This window comes from Gopherus flavomarginatus, chromosome 9 (genome assembly GCF_025201925.1).
Source record: "Gopherus flavomarginatus isolate rGopFla2 chromosome 9, rGopFla2.mat.asm, whole genome shotgun sequence".
Taxonomy (NCBI): domain Eukaryota; kingdom Metazoa; phylum Chordata; order Testudines; family Testudinidae; genus Gopherus; species Gopherus flavomarginatus.
Window position 1 is genome coordinate 90,715,853 of NC_066625.1, and position 26,178 is coordinate 90,742,030.

Here is a 26,178-nt window from a genome sequence, read left to right on the forward strand (position 1 = left end):
TCAGTCTACCCTCTGATGCTTTGGGGAAGAGAGGAAAGAGACTAACCAAAAAGGACTTCTCAAAAGAATTTATTAGATTGTGAATGACTTGCAATATGTTTTTTGTTCCAGAAAGCTTATTATATTGGAACATTTTGTTTTTCCACCATAAAGTTCTAACTAGTTATGACAGTGTATTTAATTTAGCTTTGTATTAGTAAAAGAAGAAACCTTGTATCCATTCACAAGGTGTACATGTGTGACTATAAAAGGATTACTGTTACCCTAAAGGGGTGTGTGTGTGTGTGTGTGTGTGTGTGTGTGTGTGTGTGATTTTCTTGTTTTTTTTTAAACACAGAATTCAAGTCCTGTAATCCTGAGGTTCTTTGGATGTATCTGACATCCCAGCATGATTGGCTTAACATTTGCTCATGGATTGAAGAATCCCAGCCACATAGTCATACCTCATTTCAACAGGCTAACTGGCCTTCTATGACACTTGATATTATTGACCAAAATACATTATGCAGCAGCTATATGAGAAATGAAATATTAGACAAGTTGGCTAGGTATGTGTCCTCAGTGTGTTAATACTAAGTTTACCTTTTTCTGGAGAACCAGAATCTGATGGAGAAAAGTATGTGTGTAAAATCTTAGATGTACACCTCTATCTTGATATAACGTGACCCGATATAACGCAGTAAAGCAGGGCCCCAGTGGGGCGGGGCTGCGCACTCTGGTAGATCAAAGCACGTTTGATATAACGCGGTTTCACCTATAACATGGTAAGTTTTTTTTGGCTCCCGAGGACAGTGTTATAGCAAAGTAGAGGTGTACATTTAATTTTTAATGATGTGTTTTTTTTTTTTATTTAAATAGATTTAACCATTTACGAAGTGTGGGCTCAATCCAGGATTCTTTGCGTGCCCCAAACTCCCATTAAATGTAATATAAGTCTTAGAGGCATACAAAAATGCACAATTGGCCCTGAGCTCTCATTCACAACAGTTTCTACTTCCTGTTTTAGCTGCCACAAATCCATAAATGTAATATATCTTTCTCTTCCACTTTTTCACAGTGAACTCCATCAGTTAAACTAATATATAGTGCATTGTAAGGAAATGTACTTTTGCATGTTATGTTCACTTCTGCACTAAAACAATTCAGTGTCAGCAGAAGATCTCTTATTTAGCCATTCACTGAAGACATCTTCAGCTGAGACAACTGCTTAATTTAAAAGCGTATGGTTTCTCTTTTTCTTGCTAGAAATGGAATTTTTGTCCCATCTGAACAAGAAGACTTTGAACTCCTCCTCCTAAGACTGATCCACATAGGAGGAGTGATGCAAAATCCACATCCTGTTTCAAAATACAATACTGCGAGTGGTTTAGATTTCCATTCCCATTTCATCCTGTATTGTTTAGAACGTAGTCTGCAGCACCTGTTATACACATATTTAGACTATTACAGGTACAAGTACTTGGATTTATTCATCAGTATAAAAAAAGTTTTTTATATGCAGATCTTTATAAAAATGGAAGCTGTTAAAATACAAGCTTAAATAGTTGATGAGAATTTTCCAGTGCAACTTAGGTCCTCACTGTTTGGGAAGGACTGTTTAAAGGTGGTTAGTACAGAGTTTACTAACTAGTAAAGAGTTAGTACAGTGCTGACTCGGTGAAAAGTTTGGAGAGCAAAGATACTGAGCTTTGTCCCATAACTAGCACTGTAATGATTTGCCATTGTAATTGCAGATTTGGCTCTCAGATGTAATCCAGAGTTTAACACTGAGCTCAGACTATCACTTCTTGAGTTCCTCTTGCCATCTGATGTTAGTTTCCTTTGCGTCATCCTTGATGGCAACTGTTTTCATACCATTTGGCATTTAAGGGGAAGCATTATAATTGTGACCATTTGAAACAGAGCAATGATTTAGATAATTTGATCTTAATAGTGAGTTAGTGCTATTATTCATTTATTTATTTATTTATTTTATTATAAACAGCCGCCAGTCTGGATTAGGCTCAGATATGGCCAAACTCTTGACACATGTTGACTGCTAAATTCATTGCAAGATTACATCTAAATCAGAACTAGTTAAGGCTCTGGGAGAAGAGAAAATGTATTTGCTTTAAGAACTATTCCCTGCTCCGAGTCCCTCTGGCTAAGGACTAAATAGTAGTTTGAAGCAGATCTTATTTGTTGAGATTACTGTTCTGTCTAGCAGAATGAAAATTCCCCAGAAGTCGTTGTTAGGATACGTCCATTCTTTGGGCTGGGAAATGTAACTCCCATCTGCTTAATGCTCTAAAAATAATGTAATCACGGCGGCACAAGCAGTGAGAGCTGCTCCAAATAAGCACCTCGGACAGGCATGTCTTGGGGCAGCAAGCCCGTTCCGTTGCTCGTGCTGCTGTGGCTACAGTCTGTTCTCAGTGTGCCAGCTCACTGAGAGTTCAGCAGGTATGACTCCTCAAGCCGGGAGTTACACCCCTTCTCTGAGTCTAGATGTATCCCTAGAGGGAATGGTTGTTAAAACAAGTGAGAGAGTCCGTAGATTTAGTTCTTTTAGAAATGCTTGACCCAAAGAGTGCAACATAGTAACTGTATAGAGAAGAGGACGGTGATTGTACATGCTGCTTTTTATGAATGCATTCATTATGCTACTGTTCTTGCCTTGTTTTCAGTTTAACTCCTTCGAATTGTCCTATTTTGGATAAAAAAGAATTGCATGAGGCTCACCCCTGGTTTGAATTTCTAGTGCAGTGTCGAGGGGTTGCCAGTAACCCAAGAGGTAGGATCCCAACTTTCATTCATTGCATGTTCTTTGGATGAACTTATCATGTGTAACGTCAGCTGGAGGCAGCGATGATTGCATTAGTTAGTAAAAGTCTGAGCAGAGACAGTGCACACAGCAATACATTTACCGCTAACGCTTCCTCTGGGTCTTCTGGCATGTGCTGGCTTATCAGTGTCTTAGATTATATGGTCCCCTTGCAAGGATGGTTTTTAATCAATGTCCCTGAACGTCAAAGGGACTTGTGCTCTTAAGTCATTTAGATACTTGGGAAATCCCATTCATCTTTGACAGGGCCAAACATATCATCATTGCTTAACAAATAAATAACTCTTGAATGAAGCTTGCATTTATTATTTCAGAAAATATGTACACTATAGGGGAAAGAATTGCTCTGTAATGCATTGTAAAAATATGGGACCTGATTCCCATCCTCTTTCTATAGGCTGAATTCCTATTTAAGCTCAATAGGAACATTGTCAATACATTAGAGGGGTTTTAGGATCCTGTCTGCCCATCTATATAGTGTGCCATCTGCATGAGTTTAATAAAGTACTTTTTCTTAATCCTGAATCAATTTTAAAATTATTAATAATTTAATAATCTGATTGTTTTTTCAGAGAAGAAATATCTCACTTTTCTCTTTTTTCCAGATCCAAAGATGATGTTTCAAGCTAGTCTTGCAAATGCTCAGATCTTGATTCCTAGTAATCAAGCTAGCGTGAGCAGCATGCTGTTGGAAGGACATACACTTTTAGCACTTGCAACCATAATGTGTGCACCTGGCGGTATAGATCAGGTACTTAATATATAACAAATTATATGTCAGCTATTTCTGGAAACTTACTCCTATAGCTAGGAGCTGAAAGCCCGTGCTGTCACGGGGGTATAATTCGTAAAGTCACATGTGTTTCAAAAAAAAAAAAAAAAAAAGGGCTGAGAACTTTAAAGTTGGGGCTGGTGACAGACTGCAAATCCCAGTGATGATTGAACAGGTAACGTTCTAAACAAAGAGCTCTCAGCCATGCTTGTAGTTGTTTCCATTGCTTCACCCCATTGCTTCATTTCCATAGGCTTCAGAGTGATGATTTGGGTTATTGTGTGTGCTGGCTGTGTTGTGTGAGCAGTTGTTGATTTGTGTGTGGGTTGAATTGTGCTGGGACAGTTGTGTGGGTGGCAAATCAGGGATATATGCTGTGGTAAGGGGCTATGTCTGGCGTTCTTGCATATCCTGCTGTGTTGTATTGTTGTGCTAGATCTCTGCTGATTTGTGTAGGTGGCAGTTGCGCACACAGTCGGGCTGGGTAATCCACTTTCTGTTCTGTCTCCCTCACAACCAATGAAATTGTTTCATGCAAATTAGATGTAGAGTAAGGTAATTGGTTGAGTTATCTCTGATATCACAATGGTCTAGGACTTCTGGTATGGCATAGATACCTGTCTTACTGTATCTGAATAATGTGCAGGTGTAATTTGTAAAGTCAAAACGAGAACTTAATTTGGACAGTAACAGACCACAAATCCAAGTGATGATTGAACCTGGTGATATTCTGAACAGAAAGGTTTCAACTATGCTTGTTATTGCTTCTGTTATATCACACTGACTCAGACATTTAGGCTTCAGAGTGACACGGATGTGATAATCCTGGTCTCTTTTTACATAGATTATGAAAACAAAATGGGATGTTGTCTCAACTCAATCCAAAGAAATACACAAATGCAATCACATAACTTCCTTTCACAGAGATGAGAGTATTCCTTTGGAGTAGTATGTTTCACTAAATAATGAAAAATTGATTAAAGGTTACTCTAAGTTGCAAAATAATGCTACTGATGAGTATAATACCTTTTTTTAAGAGGTCATGTTTTAGGTGTAGATAACAATGACGTACAGAAGCCTTTAGGATTGGCTCTTAGGATGGTTGAATGTGTTTCTAATTTTTTTCCCTATACTTTTTTAAAAGTAGCTGTAGTTAATAGATATTGACAGATTTATTTTCCACACTTATACTTGATATCATAGAAAAGTTTGTTGTACATGTCAAAGTATGTGCCCTTTGTTTCACTTAGTCTGATGAAGTGTATACTCTAATTTTGTACCACAAAGTCTGTGCTCTGATTAAACGGTGGGACTTAGCTGGTGTGCTATTTTGCTCTGAATAGGTGGGATTCCGCTTCTGCTTTTCAGTTGTTTGTCAAGTTGTGAATCATGGCACGTGTCATAAACTGATAGTTAAGAGTTAATAGAACAGAAGTACTTCATATCTCTTTTGCCTGTAAAGGGTTAACAAGATCAGTGAGCCAGGCTGTCACCTGACCAGAGGATCAATCAGGGGACAGGATACTTTCAAATCTTGAGGGAGGGAAGTTTTTGTGTGTGCTGTTAGTGTTTGGTGGTGGTTCTCTCTGGGGGCTCAGAGGGACCAGACGTGCAACCAGGTTTCTCTCCGATACAGGCTCTTATAAGTTCAGAATCGTGAGTACTAGGTAGATAAGGCGAGTTAGGTTATGTTTGTTTTCTTTATTTGCAAATGTGTATTTGACTGGGAGGAGTTCAAATTTGTATTTTGCTGAAAGGATTTTAATTTGTACTTGTATACTTAGGCTGGGAGGGTATTCCCAGTGTCTATAGCTGAAAGACCCTGTACATATTCCATCTTAAATTTACAAAGATAATTTTTACTGTTTTCTCTTTCTTTAATTAAAAGCTTTTCTTGTTTAAGAACCTAATTGTTTTTTCATTCTGGTGAGACCCCAAGGGACTGGGTCTGGATCCACCAGGGAATTGGTGGGGAGAAAGGAGGAAAGGGGGAGAGAGAGATTAATTTTCTCTCTGTGTTAGGATTACTGTCTCTCTCAGGGAGAGTCTGGGAGGGGGAGAGAGAAGGAGGGAGGGAAGGTGCATTTTCCTCTCAGTTTTAAGATTCAAGGAGTTTGAATCACAGTGATCTTCCAGGGTAACTCAGGGAGGGGAAGCCTGGGAGAGGCAACGGTGAGGGAAAGGGTTTACTTTCCTTGTGTTAAGATCCAGAGGGTCTGGGTCTTGGGGGTCCCCGGGCAAGGTTTTGGAGGGACCAGAGTGTACCAGGCACTGAAATTCCTGGTTGGTGGCAGCGCTACAAGTACAAAGCTGGTAATTGAGCTTAGAGGAATTCATGCTGGTACCCCATCTTTTGGACGCTAAGGTTCAGAGTGAGGAATTATACCATGACAGCACGTAACAGAAAATGCTGTGTTTATTGGTTTATTGTTTTGTAAAGACTTAAAATATAAGCATGTTTAATATCTTTTTATTAAATATACCGCTTCATGTTTCAGATGTGACTTCATTTAATACAAACAGTTTAGTTGTTTGTCTGTGTATAATAGTGCAGTAATTGCTGAAAGTGGTGTTCTTAGAATAATTCTCAGGGATATCCTTGGATATTTTTGTGGACTGTAAATCATGAAAGTTTTCCAATAAATTCAGCATCTAGTGCCCTGTCTTGCATTTCTTGAACACCCAATATATTTCTATTGATTTGAGGGAGGGCGGTTGTTTGGGATCTTCAGTTTCAGGTGTGCAGAGAATGCAGGATTGTGCCCATGTACAGTAACTTTTTTTTGTTAGTGAAATGTTCTCTTCTTATTTCCTCTCAATCTAGGTTCTTCAGAATGAAGATACTGAAAAGCCTCTGAAGAAGGTGGATCCACAGCTGTTAAAAATGGCATTGACTCCTTACCCCAAACTCAAAGCTGCTCTCTTTCCACAGAACACTTCACACGGAATTTTGCCACCTGATATCTCACTCTACCATCTTATGCAGGTATATATAATGCAGTGTAAATTAAGCTGCATAGCAAAGTGAACATAAGAATTTCAGAGAAGTTCCGTTTTGAGCTACGGACAGTTTGAAAGTATGTGTTCCCAGCTCAATTTATTACAAGTGTGAAGGAGTGACTTGCTGGCTGGTCCATCCCCTCATGACTAGGCGTGGCGTAGCAGGTGCTTCTCCTCTCATGCCCCCTGCTGATGGGTGCTCCATTCTTTCAGTGGTCTGCTTCTTCTTGTAACTCGTCCCTCCAGACAGGTCCAGTCCCATCGCATCTGGGTAACAGGAGTCCCACAAAACAGTAGTCCGGTGTCTGTACACCAGGTCTTCAGCCCAGCTCTGGGCTCAGTGGCCCTTAACGCTTTTTATCTTCAGAGGCTTTCATCACATTTTTCAATGGTTGGTAAAGTAACCCAGGCCTTCCCTTTTCTCTAGATTCCAGGCTTAGCTAACATTTGCTTCCTCATACTCTATGGTGGCTCCCTGAACTACTGAGCCTGTCTCTAGGCCAGTGGTCCCCAACCTTTTTGTGGCCAGTAGCAAGCACATTCATGTTTTCAGAAGAGTGTGGCGGGCGCCAACAATTACTCACGTACAGGGCCAGCTCCAGGCACCAGTGGAGCAAGCACGTGCCTAGGGCAGCACATGCTATGGGGCAGCATTCTGTCCATTCTGCAGAGTCGGAGTGGTTTGGGGTTTTTGGTTTTGGTTTTTGGGTTTTTTTGGCGCCAGTTCTGGGCAGTGCAGAGAGAAGCCAGAGAGAAAACGGGAGGACAGAGAACACTGGCACCAGCAGCCTGCAGCCCCAGAGTTCTCTGTCCCCAGGAGATGTGGTGCCGCAGCTTCTCTCCCCTGCAGGGCACTAGGTGGGCGCGCATAAATGCCCTGGCGGGCGCCATGGTGCCCATGGACACCACGTTGGGGTCCACTGCTCTAGGCCCTTTTCCTCAGCCCCTTCCTGAGATCACTCCTCCACAGATTATTCGCCCCTTCCCAAACTCTGCAGAGCCCTTTCTGGCTCTTGTACTGAGTGCAGGGCCGTCTCCAGGCACCAGCCCAGCAAGCAGAGCATCACGTTGGGCTCTTCAGTGGCAATTCGGTACTGGGTCCCTCCTGCTGAAGAAGAAAGTGGTGCGGTGGAGCTGCTGTTGACGCGGCTCTTTCCTCCCTCCCTCCTCTTCCCCTCCTTTTGCTTGGGGCGGCAAAAACCCTGGAGCTGGCCCTGACAGAGTGATGTCTCCTAGGGCTTTTACCCTGAAGACCCAGCTCCTGTCTGTCTCTCACAAGGCGAGGGGTGTGTGTGTGTGTTTGTCTCTCTCTCTCTCTCTCTTTCCTCTGTAAACCTGACTCCCTGGCATCTGCCCTTTTGTCAAGGCTTACTACTGGAGTTTGCTCCTCCTCTGTGGGTTCCCAGTGTCTCTCTTAGCCCTTTGCCAGTGTTCCCTCCTCAGGAGGATCTCAAGGCCTACTCTCCCCCTACTTCCTGTCTCCCAGCTTCCTCTCACTGCTCTGAGCTGCTCCCTGCGTGAACAACACCTAGTTCCTCCTTAATTGCATCTGATAATGGATTGGTTCTTATGCCACTAAGTGGGCTCATTGAACCCTCAAGCTCCTGTTATCCCTTTCGCTGCCAGCGTGGAGCATACACTTCATCAGAACAAAGATTATGAAACTTATATTAAAGCATCCCTGTTATAACTTTATAGATACTTTTAAAATGTTGTTTGTAAAGGCTCAAACCCAATCATTTATGGAAAAAGTCTTGACTACTCTTCAGTGTCTCCTAGGCTGACTTGATTTCACAAATGAACGTAGAATAATATACTGTTATATTTTACTCCGTGCAAATCTTGGGGCTGGGACTGACACTAAGGTTTAGGCCAAGATTTTAGACAGTGGGGGCCTGAAGTTAAGCACCTAAATCTATATTTAGGCACCTAAATAAGCAGCCTGATTTTTCACATATGCTGCAACTCCAAGCTCCAATGAGAGCTGGTGGTTCTAGGATTATGTTATTAGTGGTTTCAATAGGCAGGTTATCAGCTGTCACTGAAAATGAGAGTCCTGTGGCACCTTATAGACTAACAGACGTATTGGACCATGAGCTTTCGTGGGTGATAACCCACTTCGTTGGATGCATGAAGTGGGTGTTCACCCACGAAACCTCATGCTCCAATACGTCTGTTAGTCTATAAGGTACCACAGGATTCTTTGCTGCTTTTACAGATCCTGACTAACACAGCTGCCCCTCTGATACTTGAAAATGAGAGTTATTTTTTAAATTAAGTGGGGGAGGAAGGAGAGTGAGACCTGGAATGAAAGGATGGGTGAAAATGGAGGGACCGCATACAGTCAGTCATATGAAAGCTCCTTGTTGGTAGATCTCCTTGGTGTAAGATAGGTGGGTGGTGAGATGACCCCCTAATAGCTGGGAATAGTCTACTGGACTAGTAACTACTAGAAAAGCATTAGGCGCATTAAGGCTACCGTTCAGCAAAGCACTTATGCACGTGCTTTCCCACTTAAGTATGTGCTTAAAGTTGCAGTCACAATCAGGTCACATATGAGTTGAAAATATTTGTTTCTCAGGAAGAGTTGCCCAAGATATTTGTTACTGCAGCATGAGCAAGCACTTCAATATCAACTGCTATAGATACCTTATGGGGTTTTGTTCTACTTGGCTTTAAAATCATAGTGCTTTGAACAGTTTCTCTGAATATATTTTGTTTTTAATTTTTCAGTCATTAGCGCCTTTTGATCCCACTAAATTATTTGGCTGGCAGTCGTCAAATACTCTTGCCATAGCAGGTAATTGATTTTAAAATGTAAAATATTTGTGTTTAGGCTGCAAACTGTGAATGAAGTACTTTTCAGTGGATGTTACAATTTTCCCCTTGCTGGGTACGCACCTTGTTCAACCCCGGATCTCTGAGGTGCTAGGACATCCCTCTAACTTTCCTCTCGGGACACTTGCCTTTGAATATCCTGGCTGCTTTCCCTAATTCTATTTTGAAGGTCTTCCGGAGCTCTTCAGAACCCACCAATTGACTACACCTCTGACCCTGGGTTTGAAAAACCACTAAACTTTTTTGACCAGAGTAAATATAACATAATCATAACAATAGCTTTCAGCAATTTCTGCAGGACTGCTGGAACAATTTGTATAGTGGCGGTACTGAGAGTCATTGAACCAAACTGTAAACCCTGTGATATGATGGAAACCACTTCAAGTCAGGGGGTGCTGCAGCTCCCCAGTACCCCTAGTTCCAGCACCATTGACCTTCTATTTCTTATTCCCAGAGGGAATGCCTAGATTTAGAAGAGCCCGGCAGTGCTTCCCTCCCAGAACACAGTCTAGCTACCCAACCCCCTGGTGATCCTGTTCCTCCTCTCTGCTCAGGAGCCAAATGATGACCCATCACATTTAAAACCCCTGAAGTTCTGAACATACAGCTGGGATGAAGCTTCCATCCAAGAATCTGAGACTTTGTGTCTCTGTGCACCAGTGACCTGTGCTCTTTCGGTCTTCAGTGACATACCCCTATAACAACACTTAACAATTTTGGTTGACAACATTTACCCACAGCATCTCATATCATGCCATTTCAAGTTAACATATTCCTTTCTCTGCTCAATAAATTACTCTTTTCAATAGATATTCCTTTATAAAAAGATTTCTTATATTTTTCTAAAGGTTTTGTTTTAAAATGATTGTTTACAATGGTGTTATTGGGTTTGGCTACAGCACTTAGTTTCTGCAAGATCGAATGGGGAATATCTGAATATTAGTGGAGCTTTTTCTACAAGAAATGTTTTATAAAACAATAATCTTTACAAATCTACTGTGAATTAGATAAGTAACATGTTCCCTCCCTCTCCCTTATCTCAGTTTACTTAAGTGACCTGCCCATGACGATTTAAATAAAAGTCAATGTCAGCATTCCAGCTGTACTGGAACCAGAATTAGAATTTGAGTGGTACTGGGAAGTTTAATCATTTAAAGCAGAGCTAGTGTGGTATTTGGTTTCCTCTTCCATAGAAGTTGTTGAGTAGCAGAAAGATATCTCACAATTTTTAAATCAGACATTTATGCAATTAAGAAACACTGTGACATTCTTTCCAGACATCTCAAGTGACCTCCCTCATTTCTCGTCCCCTGATTTGGTAAACAAATATGCCATAATGGAACGACTGGATTTTTCCTACTACTTGCACCATGGACGCCCATCATTTGCTTTTGGTACCTTTTTGGTCCAGCAATTAGCAAAGAGCAAATCCCCAAAGCAGCTGTGAGTATTTAATAAGTAATAGTTACCATGTGACTGTATAGAGCAGTGGTCTCCAAACTTTTTTGATTGCGCACCCCTATCAGTAAAAAAATTTTGAGCATGCACCCTCTGCCGCGCTGCAGAGCCGGCTCTACCATTTTTGCTGCCCCAAGCAAAAAAAAAAAAAAAAAAAGCTGCTCGGACTCCCACCCGAACTGTCGAAGCGCAAAAAAAAACCAACGCCCGAACTGCCGTGCACCCCAAAGGATCCTCTTGTGCACTGCCTGAGATGCACGCACCCTTGTTTGGAGACCACTGGTATAGAGGCATGCTAGGAAAAAATTAAAATGAGAAGCAGGACTGTCCTGCTAGAAATACTTGCAGCTTTCTATCTTGAAATGTCATTTATCGTATATCACATATAGATGTTCACTACAAAAATCATTTTAAAAACAAAAAAAGTAAAGAGTAGTGAAAATGAAAAGTATAGATTAAGTGGTTGGATGATGGAGTTTTAGTCCCAAGGAAGTTGATTTTTGAAAATTACTTTATGTAAGTGAATTGGGATATTGAGTGTTTGTATGAGTTCGTATACAAGGGGCGGAATATAGAAAGGATTGCCTTTGGTTAATAGGTTGTTGGGTGTGTGATTAATATATAAAGTCTGCTCTTGAAAACGAAGGGCATCTAGTTTCTTCATACACATGCCAAGTCTGTTTACCATGTTAATGATTGCAGGATTGGGCCTAGACTTGAAAGTTAACATTAGATAAAGGGGAAATGCCTGTTGTTTTTTTTCTTTCCTTATCTGTTCCTTCACTAACTGTATTAATTTCCATTTCCCTATTTAAACTAAAGGAAACATAAATCAAGTGTGAATTTAATCTCACTTTTAATTTATAGAAGTTATTTAGCTAAATATAAAATGCAATTCCAGAATCTGACACACAAATAAGAAGTCAGTCTTAAAGTACATTAACAAAAACAATAGGAAAGGTTGCTTATTTTCATCTTCAGTATCTGTGGCATTTTATTTGTATTAATTAGTGTAAAAATGACACCATCAATCTGAAATCTAATAAACTTCAAAAAGTTAAAAGTAGTTACACTTACTACACCTGCCTTTGTGTCTCCATCTTTTGTTGCTGTGTGAAACATAAGCAAAAAGGTAACTTCACTGGCTATATGAGGGAAGCAGTGAAAATGTCTATAAGGGAATTGCTGCCAACTGTACAGACTAAACACTTGGGGAAATAGATTATTATTTCTTCTCTGATCTCTTTGGTATAGTAATTTTTGGTGTTGCTTGTAACATAGTCAGACAGAAGTGTGTCTAATGTAACTGTGTCACTTTTAGTGTGGATGGGGTTTTGGTAATATATGAACATTCATATATTCACTTACTTTTTATGGTACAAGGATCTGGAGCCGTTTTCTCCTAGTGCCTGAACTGAAAGAGCAACGTTACTGGGAGACTGTTCAAAGAAGGGGCATCTTTTGTCTATAGAGAGAATGTACTTTGATGCTGGAGTTCAGGTCATTTTTCAAGAAGAAATCCCTGCCTGAGGTTGATAGCAATGTAATGCTATTCATTCCTAACTTTAACTGCACAAATTTAATTTATGTAAATAAACGAAAGCTCACCCCATGACAAGTGTTAATTCCTACTTTACTACCAACCTGCTGGTTTAGAAAGATCTTCTAGAGAGTCAAAGCTTTAAAGTGCTACTATTTAAATCATACATTTTTCTGTGCTCTTGATAATTCCAGTCCTGTGTTGGACTATAGCATATGACTCCCTGTTCACTATTGGAAAGTATTGCAGTCACTCCATTTGCCAGATTATAACATCAAAGTAATTATGTTGTTACATTTCACCTGGGCAAAGCCAAAGAGGCATTAATGTGGAGTCTTTAAATAGAGGATGAGATTTTTCTTATAGTTCTATACCTCTAAGTACCCTATATTATTATGCTAATTACTATGGTAATATATAAGTACATATGTGAGTTTCTGTATGTATATATGTGCATATATATTACCATAGTAATGACCAGGACTAAAAGAAAAATCTCATCCCCTTATCTGTCTACCCCCCCACACTCTGTAGGTAACAAATGAAACTTTTATCACTCAGTATTTGAAATAAAGTACATTCTAAATATTCAGTGGGAGTATTCAGGTGCCATTCTGAGCATGCCTTGGTTACAGTGTCACTAATAACGTTGCCTGCATATCAGAATCATTTTTCTAAATTATGGAATCATTTTCTTTGGCTTCAAGGTTTTATAAAAACTTATTGAAACAAATTGTAAATTCTGGCCCAATTTTAAGGTATGTCCATTTAACATTTTTCATGTGGGATGCTTTATTCTCTTTCCTATATTGAGGTCCACATTTGCTCTAGGCAGTTACCGTATTTCCAGCACAATTAAACTTATTCCAAATTCAGTTGATTGTATTTTTCAGCAATTGTAGGTATTAGTTTATATTGTGAATTATTGTGTTTTGAAATTTCAGTCATAATTTCTATTGAATTGACTTTAACATTTCCTTTGTTTTAGGATTCAGCAAGCAGGGAATGAAGCCTACGCTCTAGCTCTTTCTTTCTTTTATATACCTTCAATAGGAGCAGCATGTATTTGTTTTCTAGAGTTACTTGGTCTTGACAGCCTTAAACTTCGGGTTGATATTAAAGTTGCAAATATAATTTGGAACTTCAAGTCTAGAAATGAAGATTCTCAACACAATTTAATAAGAGACTCCTTGGGTAGAGTATACTTTTTGCATATTTTATAATTATTGAGCAGTATAAAACAGCTATCGGAGGATGAAGGCAGTTATGTGCCCAGCCTGAATAATGTCCAAGAAGTGTAGGAGGAGCACCCTTCCTTTAAGGGGTTAAGAGCTTTGCCATTCTTACATACCCATTTTTCACTAATCTGTGGAGGGGTAATCCCATGGTTAATCCAGACTCAGCTGACTGATAAAATAGTAAAGGGTCTGTGTGCCAAAGGGGCGGCTGGAACTGGAACAGTCTGCATGACTCATATGCAACACTTTGGTGTCAATCTGCTACCCAAAGGTATAGAGTAATCGCTCTTCCAAAAATGGTAGTCAGTTTTTGTTTAATATTGTAACATAACAAGATGATTAGAAGAAAAATGCCAAATTCTTCCTCCCCTGCTGCGTTCATTCTGTAAACTACGTAGGAATTAGATATTTGAACTTGACGGTGAGAATTTTTCTAGGAAGAACTTAAATTAAGAAAATTACATTTTTAACTAGGGTTCCATGTGATGTAGCTTTTTTCTCCAGTTAGGAATCCTAACTAGTTTTCTGGTTTGTTTAGTTTTTATGTGATAAAACTCTTTAAAGTGTGTTTATTTAAATATAGGACAAATTTTTCAAAAGTGCCTAAGTTAGGAGCCTAACTCTCATTTTCAGAAGTGATGTAGCGACTTAGGAAAATTTACCTAAGCACTTTTGAAAAATTTCCTTACTATAATGAGAAAACAGAGCCCCAGTAATATTCTTTTAATTTTTTTAAATAGTTGAAAAGCTAACAAAATTGGTGGATGGTGAAAAAACAGCAGCAGCAGAAGTGCTTATCTCCTTGGAAGAAGCTTTTTGGGATAAAATCGAACATCAAGAAATAAAGAAGTGAGTGAACTACACTTTTAATGCTCTTTATACTGGCCAACTGACATAAAGCACTGAATTTTACCCTCCATGTGGTCAGGCATTACCATGTGTCATAGAGACAGCTACTCTGCATGGCAGGTGCAATAAACAAAACCTATGAGCAACAAGTGTTTCCACATGCTGGAGGTAAGAAATGAGTCCCCTTTGTATATCAAATACCGTAGGCAGTAGGCCTCCATCAGCACTCGTAATAAAGAAGGGAAGCTCATTCATAACATTGACTGTGTTACCTTTACTGCTGTACTGGGACTTCGGAATTAGGAGCCAAGAGTGATTTGAAATTCCTCGCAAAGGCAAAATGGTTGTGAAAATTGGGAGTGTGGATGGGCAAAGAATGTAGGGTTAGGCTCCCAAGATCAAATCTGATCCAGTCCCTACTGAAATCTCAGGAAGGGAATCTTGATTCATTACAATTGGAAGACCTGCCTGCATCTGTAGCTGTTAAATACAGGAAGATGAAAGGACAATTACTACTTAAATAATTAAAAGTGTACACATTTTTTTTAGTTAAAATTCTTTCATTTCTGTACAGAACATCCAGTGACTCTAGAAGACAGTGGTCTTTGGTGATGCAGTTCTGTAAGCTCCATGATATCAAACTGAGTACATCTTACCTAAAGGAATGCGCTAGATCCAATGTCTGGCTGCAGTTCCTCATCCAGACCCAGATGTACAGCTACCAAATAGATGAGGTGAGCTACTGTTTAATTTAAAAACGACAAGAGACATTTTAAACAACAGGCATTGTAATTGGTGTAGTCTTTGTTTTAAAGATTTTTTTAAAGCACATCTCTCTTTAAAGAAACAACATCAAAATTAAATCTAGTCAGTTTAATGATGTTAGAAATTGTTTCAGGCTCTTAAATTGCCCAGGAATCTCCCTATCATTTTTTTTTTTTTTTTTTACGGTCACATTTTCTTGCTTTTTGCATAATATTTTTCTGTCCTTCCTATTGCTATGTGAAAAGCTGACACAAAAAGGAGCAGCGGGCTTTACAGCAGAAGCAGTAATGACTATACACAAAGTACTGTCAAATACACATGAATAATTGGTAAAATAGAAGTTTTTATTCTAGTCTTTTAATTATATTAACATGAGGAGTTAATTTCTATCAGTAGTAGGTATAGCTGAACCTCAGAGTTACGAACACCAGAGTTATGAACTGACCAGTCAACCACACACCTCATTTGGAATCAGAAGTACACAATCAAGCAGCAGCAGACCCCCCCGCCCCCCAAAAAGCAAATGCAGTACAGTGCTGTGTTAAATGTAAACTACTAAAAAAAAAAGGGAAAGTTTAAAAAAAATTTGACAAGGCAAAGAAACAGTTTCTATGAATTTCATTTAAATTAAGATGGTTAAAAGCAGCATTTTTCTTATGCACAGTAAAGTTTCAAAGCTGCATTAAGTCAATATTCAGTTGTAAACTTTTGGAAGAACAACCACATAATGTTTTGTTCAGTGTTATGAATATTTCAGAGTTCGAACCAACTCCATTCTCAAGGGAACTCTGGGGTTCTACTGTATAACATTTTCAGACAGAAGTGCCTTAATTTGAGTGTCCTTTGCGGTGAGCTGGATTCATAAATACCTGTCCAAATAGGACTTAAATCTGTTTTAGTTTTACTTATGGCTGTGGTATGTTCGTCCTGGATTTTTAGGTTTAGTTCATTTTTTAAAATTAAATGTTTCCGTTACTATTTCTGTATTGGAGATATATTAATATTTGCAGCAGTCTCATTTGTATTAATAAACTAAATGTTTTGTTTCACAGATAGAATGATTAATTAATGGTATTGTCGTGGTGCAGATATTTATGCTGTAATCATATTATGTGTTTTGGGAGAGTTTCATAAGTCTTCCACTTTTACCGTGCAACATAATCTTTAAAAACACCTGATCTAGGTAAAGTCTTGTACAAGTAGTTGATCACTCGTTAAGTGGGACCTAAAAAAAGTCAGGCTTAGAATTTGTATTTATTAAGCTAAAAAGCTTCTCCAGAAGACCAGAGTCTCCCTTCTAAGAAACAGCTGTGAACTGCAAATACACTTCAATTATGGACTAGTTTAAAATAAAATCAAGGTATTAAAATATATTCACACACCCAGTTTAACTATCTGTTGTATAATCAGCATAGTAACTGAGAAGGTTAAATTGATATTGCCAGAACTTCTGAAATATTCATAAATATATTTGCAATTTTTACTGTCTGTAGAAGACACATACTGTAGAATTTTTCAGTCTTGTTACACTATGTACATTATACAGCGTTGCTGTGGTAATCTTTGGCAGCCCACATGTATAATAAGAACCACTGTAGGTAACTCCCATTGAAATTGGTGAGATTTGAACACGCATATCTGGCACAGTCGGCCCCTAAGGTATCTTTTCACAAACACTAGCATATTGTCTCTTATACAAACAATTCCAGGCTGGAATTTTCAAAGAAGCCTAAGAGAGCTAGGCTCTCAAATTGTGTTGCCAGTGGGGAGCTTAATTTAGGCTTCTTTGAAAATCCTACCCTGAATGTTTTCAGAGTAGAAAAATATAAGTAAGTGTGCATTCACCTGCAAATAAACCTCAGGTAGCAACTCACTGAAAAATTCCTTTCCACGATATACCGTCTATGCCAGTGATGTCATTCGGGCTGAAAAGGTGTGTATGTTTTATGTAAAGGGAGGAATTTCAATATTTTATCGTGATACTGTGCATTTCTAGAACATTTTCATCTGTAGATCTCCAGCAATATACCTTGTAAAATTGGTTTGATAAAATGCCTTCTGTGTTTACTTTTATTTCAAGTACACAACAGCTCCGCCCCTCCTTCCTCCTCCTCCTCCCCCCCTTGCTCTCTGAAAGTTTTCTGTATGTAAATGCCTTTGATTATCTTTTCTAGGTCATTTCCATTCTTCAAGATTTCACTCCCATTTTACAAGATCATTTGATGCTGGCCTTTGAGAACTTGCAGCGCTCTTGCTGTGATACAGGGAATCATCACATCAACCACACCAGTTCACTCAAGACTGAACACAGGCAGAGCGAACATACAAGTGATCTCTTTCAAATTCTGTTATGCTGTCAAGAAAGTCCTAACCCTGGGTGCTATCTTTTGGCTGAAGGAGTGAGGCACCATGCTCCCTTCTTGAGTGTCTTAGCAGCCTGTTTTCAGGTAAGAATTATTCAAAAGTGTTTCTCTTTTAGAGGTGTGATGTAATACAAGGAAAAATCTACACATCTGAGAATTCAGAAAATTATTTCACATACTTATGTCAGAGGGGAAATATATAGGTTGTATACACCAAGTATTCCTCAATTATCAAAATAATTTGATTAGTATGACCTGTCATGACACATTTCATGTAGTGTTTGACAGCTCTCTAGCTAGATTACTAAGCAATAAGAGAATGTCTCTGACTTTGTTGTCTATTTGGCAGGATGCCAACATTATTCACTGTCTCTGTGTTTGGATTATTACCTCTGTGGATAATGTTACTGCTGCTGAAGCAACAAACCATATTCAAGGCTCAGTAGAAAATCATAAATGGGATCTTCATGACCTTTCTATCATCTGGAAGATGTTTTTAAGAAGACAAAAAAGTAAAACTCTCATGAATGGTTTCCGGCTCTTTCTTAAGGTAATGACTTACATAGGTATTTTTAGCCTATATTTTTTTCTGAGTGTTTAGATCTCCTGTACTAGAGATTCTCTTATTTACATAGAGGAGGCTTTCCACCCTGTCTTTCAAGTTATTTGCAAGCTAATCCACTGTGCTACTTAGCCCTATGAGAAAATATTAGACTTGGAAAATAAACAGTTACAAACTTGCAAATAATTTGTCAGGTTTATATACCTTTTTGTAAACAACAAACCGAGACAACAGTTGTTCTTACACTGATTGATACAAACTTTCCATTTATTAGACAAATATACTTTCAGTGGAGTTTTGTAACCTTTTTGTTATCTTTAAAGGATTCCCCTTTATTACATATGCTGGAGATGTATGAACTGTGCATGGACTACAAAAAATACAATGAAGCCAAAACCAAACTCCACAACTTCCAGACAAGTCTTGCAAATGTAAGCAGATGTTTTGTAAATGTCTTTGCTTAGATGTCATCATATTACAGTTTCATGTTTTCTGATGCCATAGGCTAAAACAAAAAAATAAGAGTCTTCTTAACATAATTCAGGAGATGATTTTGGAGTAATACGTGTCCAACATGTCCTCCATCATTTCTACTTGGTGGAAACCCTGAATTTTGGAGTAAAAAGGAGCCAGTTGCTTGAATAAACTACACGCACTTCTAAATCAGTACATTTTAATTATTTAAGGCCAGATTGTGATACCCTAATTCACAGGAAGGTAGTATCTTACTCCATGAGCAATCCCGTTGACTTCAGTGGGATTATATGATGATCCTTAAGGTGCCCAGGACTGAGAGTCACCTTGTTACCCACCTGCTGTCAGTAAGAGGGAGACCTGCTTGTGCTTCAGTGGGTGTCATCTCCCTGATACTTCCAGCCTGTTAATCACCCAAGCAACCTGGTCTGACTTATGCCAATCCTTACTTTGACTTGCAGGTTAACAGCAGGTGCACTCACAGTAATACCAAGTCTGCTGTTCCCGGTGAACAGTGCAGACACCTGCTTGAATGATTCTACTCAAGATAATCTCTTTGTAAAATACCACAGCACTGAGACATATTTATAGTGAAAACAATCATAAGTTTATTATTAAAGATCAAGGTTTTAGGGATAATGAGTAAGGATAACGGAAACATATATAAAACAAAATCATAGCGTGATTCCTGGAAGCTGAATTTAACAAGCTAACTGTTAGTCTAAATAAGTTTATCTCAACCAAAATATCTTTAACAGCATTTCAACCAAGCCTGGTTGAGATCCTATTTTCCTTAATGTAATTGCACTGCCCGATTACTTCCTAGCTGCAGGATAAAGGGATGTCTTCCTGGCCTTCCTCCTAATATTTCCCAAAGTTCATGGTCTGTACTTCAGAGTCAGGATGACCCCCACCCCCTGGCCATTTATTCTGTTGTACTGCTTTCCTGCTGCGTTCCCATCCCCCACTGACTTTGTTTGTAAATGACTTCCTGTAGTGTTAATTTACTGTGCTTAATTTACATGCAGACTAAGAGAGACAGGTGAATAAACATCCATTGTCAGGGAAAAAGCTGTTTGTCACGTCTGCCTTCGTGCGGACTTAGGAACGTCCTTGTTTTGCATATGTACATGAGTCCTTACACAAGAGTTGTTTTCACAATGATATTAATGACCAGCATGATTCTGGCTTTTATTTAAGACCTCACTTGAAATTCTTTGGTGAACATGAATGTACACATCAGGATATTCTTGTAACCCCCCCTTGCTAGTAGTCATTGAAGGGTTCTTAGGGTCACAGATTCCTTATAGTGTAAGGTACTGTTCGTGGTGAGTAATGGTGTCTCATTCTCCAGGCCTAGTAAATAGCATTAATTCTAGTAATAAAGTGAAAATGATGGTGCTGATAAGGTGGTAACTTTCAGAGACAATCTTCTTGGGCTAAACAGTTGCTCTTGAATATATTGGCTGCTTTCTGAAAAATGGAAGTTTTCCAAAGGGGCTGCAAGATCACCTTGGTGCAGCAATCTCAAAGACCACATTGACTTATTCTTTGAAAACAAAGTTACACCTAAGCAACCCCATTAAGGCCCTGATTCAGCAATTGGTGTCAGTGGGACTGAAGCATGTGTAAATGTTGAGCACATGCTCAAGTCCTTTGCTAGATCAGCAACTACCTGGGGACAGAATTTGGCTCACAAGTTGCTGAGACTCAGATTCATAGAGGGAATATTTGGAATCGTGTCTTTACTTGTTTTCTTTACATTGTCAGAGCTAGACATACAACAACTACTCCTGCTCTCCCCTCTATATCTCTTTATTCTTCCAGTTTTCTTGGTTTCCTGAACTAACATTTCATGTCCCTAGTGTTGATTGTTTTCCTTCTTGTAACTCAAGTCAAGGCTAGGTCCGTTTCTTTTTCCTACTCAGAGCATCATGTTGTGACCCCATGTAGTGGGTATGTATATAAAGCAATGGGGTACATCAGGGCTAATGAAGGTTTTTTTCCTACCTATCCATGATCTTTCCAACATTTTATCTACTCAATTGATACAGATTTTCAGGGGAAATTACCAGAAATCTTGTCTATAAGCACAGAAAGTGAACTATTTCCAGATTAAAATCAAGATATTGGTGATGTTGCAGCACTTTTTTTTTTTAGAGCCATATCTTGTATATTAGAATTGGTGTTGTCTAGTTTTCAGTGTGACCTCATCTGACTAGAAACAAGTTGTATTTATATTCACTGCAGAATATGCTTGTAAGAAACTTACAAATCCTTTTTATTTAAACAGCTTAAAATTGCAGATAAGCCAACACCTTCAGTAATGTCAGTGCCATGGCTGGAGTCACAGGCATTCTTTCTTCTTGAATTGATGATGCAGCAATGTAGAACACAGTATGAATTAGGAAAACTCTTACAGCTCTTTGCAGATACAGATAAACTTCTACCTGATGGTAAGGACAGTTTTTTGTATGAGATGGTCTGGTTGCTTTAACAACTTCAAAATGCATTAGAATGATTAAAAAAATCTAACCCTGTGAGAAGTGTACTTTAAAAATTACAGGTTCTGCACTAATGTTGTACTGTAGCTTGGGTTATGTTACTATTTATTTTTATGGAAAGAGGAAAACATGATAAACTTTTATTGTAAATCTGCAGGTAGTATTGTACTATAATGTGAAGGAATTTCTGAAGGCAGCCGGTGTGAAACTAGTGAGAAGTGTATTGAAAATGAACAGAAATGTTCCAGTTTTAAACTGAAAATGCGTTGTGATCATATGAAAACTTCAGTATGTTAAACATATACATATACTCCATTCCCCACAGGCTTACATGTTGTTGAAAATGTGTATCAGTGACTTCTTCAATTAAAAAATAGCTGCCTTAATATTTGTACTCTCTCTTCTGAAACAGGCCCAGATGTGAAGAAACTATGTGCACTCAGTCAGATTTTGAAGGATTCATCTATATCTATTAATCGCTCTATCCTGACCAGTTATGACACAGAACATTTTCAGAATGAATGCAGATCAATTCTAGAGCAGCTGCAAGAGAGAGGATTGTTCTCAATGGCGAGGAAGGTTGCTGAATTAGCTGAACTGCCTGTGGACAGTGTGGTTATCCAAGAGGTATAGTATAGTTATCTAATGTTGTTTTTTTGCGTAAAGTAAAATGTTTACACAGTCAAGTTTCTTTTCTGGTTGTTAAGCTTCCATACATCTGATAGTATCAATAGTGTTACTTTTCACCAACATGAGGATGCCATCCAGAAGGACCTAGAAATGGCATGTGTAAATTGCCTTAATTTGAAATATTAATTCAGTTTATCTGCTAGTCATCTGAACGTTCAGAATGCTGTGCTGAACAAAATAGTGACATTTTATTACTTGCTGGATCATTCTGTTATTTGTATTTGTCCAGCAAAACAGATGTGCCTAGTACTTTACAGACTGGGACTGTAATTCAGTATTCTAGTGTTCTAATATTGGTGCATATTTATTCAGGAAATGAGAATTGTTTCAGTAGGATAAGTCCTTTACAGCTTTTATGAATTTTGCAGGTACTTCAAGATTTACATCTTTTAAAGCACATTGGACAGTGGCATCAAAAACAAACTAGAATTGACTTCTGGAAAAAATGTCATGATAGTTTTATGAAAAACTCCATCTCCAACAAAGCAGCATCTGACTTTTTCTTAGCTCAGGCAAACATAGTGTCTGAATCTTCAGCTGATGAGAAGGTAAATAACATTATGGAGAAACATCTGCTGCTTACCTTGGCTGGCCATTGGCTGGCACAGAGTGACTCTGTGGCTCTGGACAAATTAGAAGAAATAGAGAAACAGATCTGGCTTTGTTGCATTGCACAACAAACCTTAAATAGAGATGATGGATTGGTCAAATCAAGATTTTCTCACCAGGTTTCAGTGAGTGGTGAACTTTCCTTTGATAACTTAGCTAAGGAGTTTTCATTTTCCAAGCTAACTGCTCTGAATACATCAAAATATTTACAACTTGATGGTCTTGCATTCCAAGATATGTCTGAAAACATGCTGGGTAAAGCTGAGGTAGAATCGCTTAGCTTTCTGATTGGTCGTCTTCTAGATGAAGGAAGCATACATGAAGCCAGCCGTGTTTGCCAGTATTTTCACTTTTATAGCAGAGATGTTTCATTGGTATTGCACTGCAGAGCACTGGCCTCTGGGGAAGCTGATCTAAACAATTTACACCCAGACGTTCGCGCTATTCTTCTAGTTGGAGATACAGCAGATGAGAAAGACACACCTCAGTCCAGAAGATTACAGAGCAGTAAGTAATCCTAGCAGTCATAGAATCATAGAATATCAGGGTTGGAAGAGACCTCAGGAGGTCATCTAGTCCAACCCCCTGCTCAAAGCAGGACCAATTCCCAACTAAATCATCCCAGCCAGGGCTTTATCAAGCCTGACCTTAAAAACCTCTAAGTGAACTGCAGACATTTGACAAGTTGTCAGATTTCTATAGATTCCTCCTTGTGTAACAAAATTAATTTCCCCAGAAATTCTGGGGGATTTCTAACAGCCCATACTGAGCATATATACTTCAGGCAAGATTATTCTATAAACAATCTCATGTCATCCCTTGAATATCCATTCTTAATAGATTTGCAGTTTTCTTTAGCCAAAGTGCTACAAACAGCAGAATGCTAATCTACATTCCTGCTTTTGGAGTACAAATTTTAGATTAGCTTGAATGTAGTTTATAGTGCTGCAGAGTGGGGAAGATTTTTTTAATAATACATTTTTTATTAGTACATTTTTTTCCCAATATTTGCATGTTATAAGGGAACATTGTTTTCTATTAATAGTGCAAAAAATAGTGATAACATCTTATGTTATAGAATCATAGAATATTAGGATTGGAAGGAACCTCAGAAGGTCATCTAGTCCAACCCCCTGCTCAAAGCAGGACCAATCCCCAGATTTTTACCCCAGTTCCCCAAATGGCCCCCTCAAGGATTGAACTCACAACCCTGGGTTTAGCAGGCCAATGCGCAAACCACTGAGCTATCCCTGTGTGTGTGCGTGCGCGTGTGCGTGCGCGCGCGCGCAATCTTAGTAAAAATAATTCTATCAGCGAGAACCAGAATGTTTCTTGCTAGAACTAAATGTATTAACCCCATTTTGAGGCTGCAGAAAGATAGCTGAACACTGTCTGGGCTGCTTTATATACTCGTATTCAGATGGTTTTAAGAATTTCACAAATGATGTTGTATTTGATAATACTGTGTTGTGTGGTGGATTTTTAATGATGCTCATCTCCTAAAACATCGTTAAGGTCAGGGCTGGCTTTAGGCCAATTCCCCCAAATCAAGCCCCATGCCTAAGAGGGCCCTGCGCCCTAAAGAAAAGCACCTAACTTTTTAATTTTTACTCACCCGGCGGCGCTCCGGGTCTTGGGCAACATTTAAGCTGCAGGTCCTTCAGTGTTGGGGAAGACCTGGAGCGAGTGAAGGACCCATTGCTGAAGTGCCATCAAAAGACCTGGATCGCCACCGGGTACGCAAATCGGGCCCCACACTTCCTAAAGCCAGCCCTGATTAGGGTAACTCTCCCATTCTTCACATATACTGTGAGTTCAGTTTTTAAGGATTGAAAAACTATAGCACGTGATGTTTGCACTGATTCCTGGAGTTTTATTCTAGGCGTGAGCCTTTGTTTTTACAAGCCTGACCAGTGTGCGTTTTCCTTTGAGATGCACGTTTTCAGTATTCACTTTGCTTCCAGCCTCAAGCATAGAAAATTGGTCACATGTCCTGGCTCCATCCCCAGGTGATCTGGTTATTACCAGTCTGAGGACTCTAATAGATGAGTGTGTTCATGGGAGGAACTACTGCAGACAAGTCCTCTGTTTGTATGAGCTTTCCAAGGTATGTGTCTGGCAACATTTACCAGAACTATCATGTCGCTTGTCTCAGGCCAGCCCACAGAGTTATGGAGACTAAAGCTATTGTGAGGTCACAAAATAATTTACTAAGTGCTCATTCCTGAACACTTTTGAGCGCTGAAACGAAAAATATGGGGGCTATTTATCAAATGGTAACATGCCCCACTACTTGGACAAATCCTCCATACGATCAAGTATTGAAATGAACAAAACCCTTCTGATCTGTCATCTTACTTCACTAAGCCAAATTCTTACCTATCTCTCTTTAATTGGCCTATTTTATAATGTGCTAAGAATAAACTGTTTTAGTCATTTTGATACTTTAAGTCTAAAAATTATGTGTTGCCTTCAGAAGGCCTAACATCAATTTCAAACCTGAGTGGAGGGCTGCAGCAGAGATACAGCACAGAGATAGTCTGCAAACCCTCCGTTCTGTAGCAACTGTCTACTACAGGGATGTTTGCAGGTGGGCCCTGCAGATCCGCTTGGCTAACCCCGGGTATGGCAAAAGTAGTGGGCTACATCCGCTGCTGCTCCTCTTCTTCATGGCCTTCCTGTGTGGCTGTAGCCCAGCTGCCCAGGTTGGGCAGAGGATTCTGCTCCAGACATTCTTTGTCCCTTCCCCAAGATTTGCCCCTTAGTTTTGGAACATAGCATTTGCACTGCTGAATCAAACCAGCAGCATATCTAGTCTAGTATCCTGGACACATCAGTGTCTACTTCTTGTTTCTGAGGAGCTAGCTATCTTTACATGTAGTATTCTTTTTAAGCTGGAATTTGCATCTTTTGCATTGAGGCTTTGGGATTATTTGGCGGTGAGAAGGTAAATCTGATCAGTGAACACTGTGGAATGATCTTTAGTAAAACAAGAAAATTCTAGCTTGTGAAAGCATTTTTTATCTGTTTTGATATAGTCCCCAATTAAGAAACAGAACAGCTGTTCAGCACACATGTAACTTAAAGCAGAAAGTTAAACATGCATTAAAATGCTTTCTTGTATCAAACCCTTAGTAGTTAACATACACAAATCAATGCAATATTGATTTGTACAAAGATGGGTTAGACCAGGGGTGGCCAACCTGAGCCTGAGAAGGAGCCAGAATTTGCCAATGTGCATTGCCAAAGAGCCCCAGTAATACGTCAGCAGCCCCCCATCAGCTCCCCCACTCCCACCCCCACCCCCCCGCTCCCAGTGTCTCCCGCCCACTGGCAGCCCCACCGATCAGCACTTCCCAATCAACTGCTTTGTGGCGTGCAGGAGGCTCTGTAGGGGAGGAGCGAGGGCACTGCAGGCTCGGGGGAGGCGGGGGGAAGGGGTGGAGTGGGGGCAGTGCCTGTGGCAGAGCCAGGGGTTGAGCAGTGACCCCCCCCCCCCGGCACACTGGAAAGTTGGCGCCTGTAGCTCCAGCCCCGGAGTCGGTGCCTGTACGAGGAGCCGCATATTAACTTCTGAAGAGCCACATGTGGCTCCGGAGCCACAGGCTGACCACCCCGGGTTAGACCTACATCTGCTTTTTTTACACACAATTTTGAATAATCTTGTTTGTTTTCAATATGATAGAGCTTTG

General features: G+C 39.5%; 1 protein-coding gene across 1 annotated transcript in view; it reads left to right on the forward strand.

The window, feature by feature from the left end:
- Positions 1-26,178, forward strand: part of SPG11 (SPG11 vesicle trafficking associated, spatacsin) — a 62,226-nt gene that overhangs the window by 23,638 nt on the left and 12,410 nt on the right. Inside the window, exons 15-31 of the mRNA XM_050967374.1 lie at positions 338-548; positions 1,246-1,449; positions 2,667-2,773; positions 3,430-3,575; positions 6,421-6,582; positions 9,330-9,396; positions 10,712-10,877; positions 13,421-13,626; positions 14,411-14,519; positions 15,094-15,253; positions 17,459-17,731; positions 17,997-18,197; positions 18,533-18,640; positions 20,977-21,139; positions 21,600-21,814; positions 22,246-22,993; positions 24,451-24,593. Of these exons, the coding sequence (XP_050823331.1) occupies positions 338-548; positions 1,246-1,449; positions 2,667-2,773; positions 3,430-3,575; positions 6,421-6,582; positions 9,330-9,396; positions 10,712-10,877; positions 13,421-13,626; positions 14,411-14,519; positions 15,094-15,253; positions 17,459-17,731; positions 17,997-18,197; positions 18,533-18,640; positions 20,977-21,139; positions 21,600-21,814; positions 22,246-22,993; positions 24,451-24,593 (3,389 nt within the window). The remainder of the gene's footprint in view (positions 1-337; positions 549-1,245; positions 1,450-2,666; positions 2,774-3,429; positions 3,576-6,420; positions 6,583-9,329; positions 9,397-10,711; positions 10,878-13,420; positions 13,627-14,410; positions 14,520-15,093; positions 15,254-17,458; positions 17,732-17,996; positions 18,198-18,532; positions 18,641-20,976; positions 21,140-21,599; positions 21,815-22,245; positions 22,994-24,450; positions 24,594-26,178) is intronic.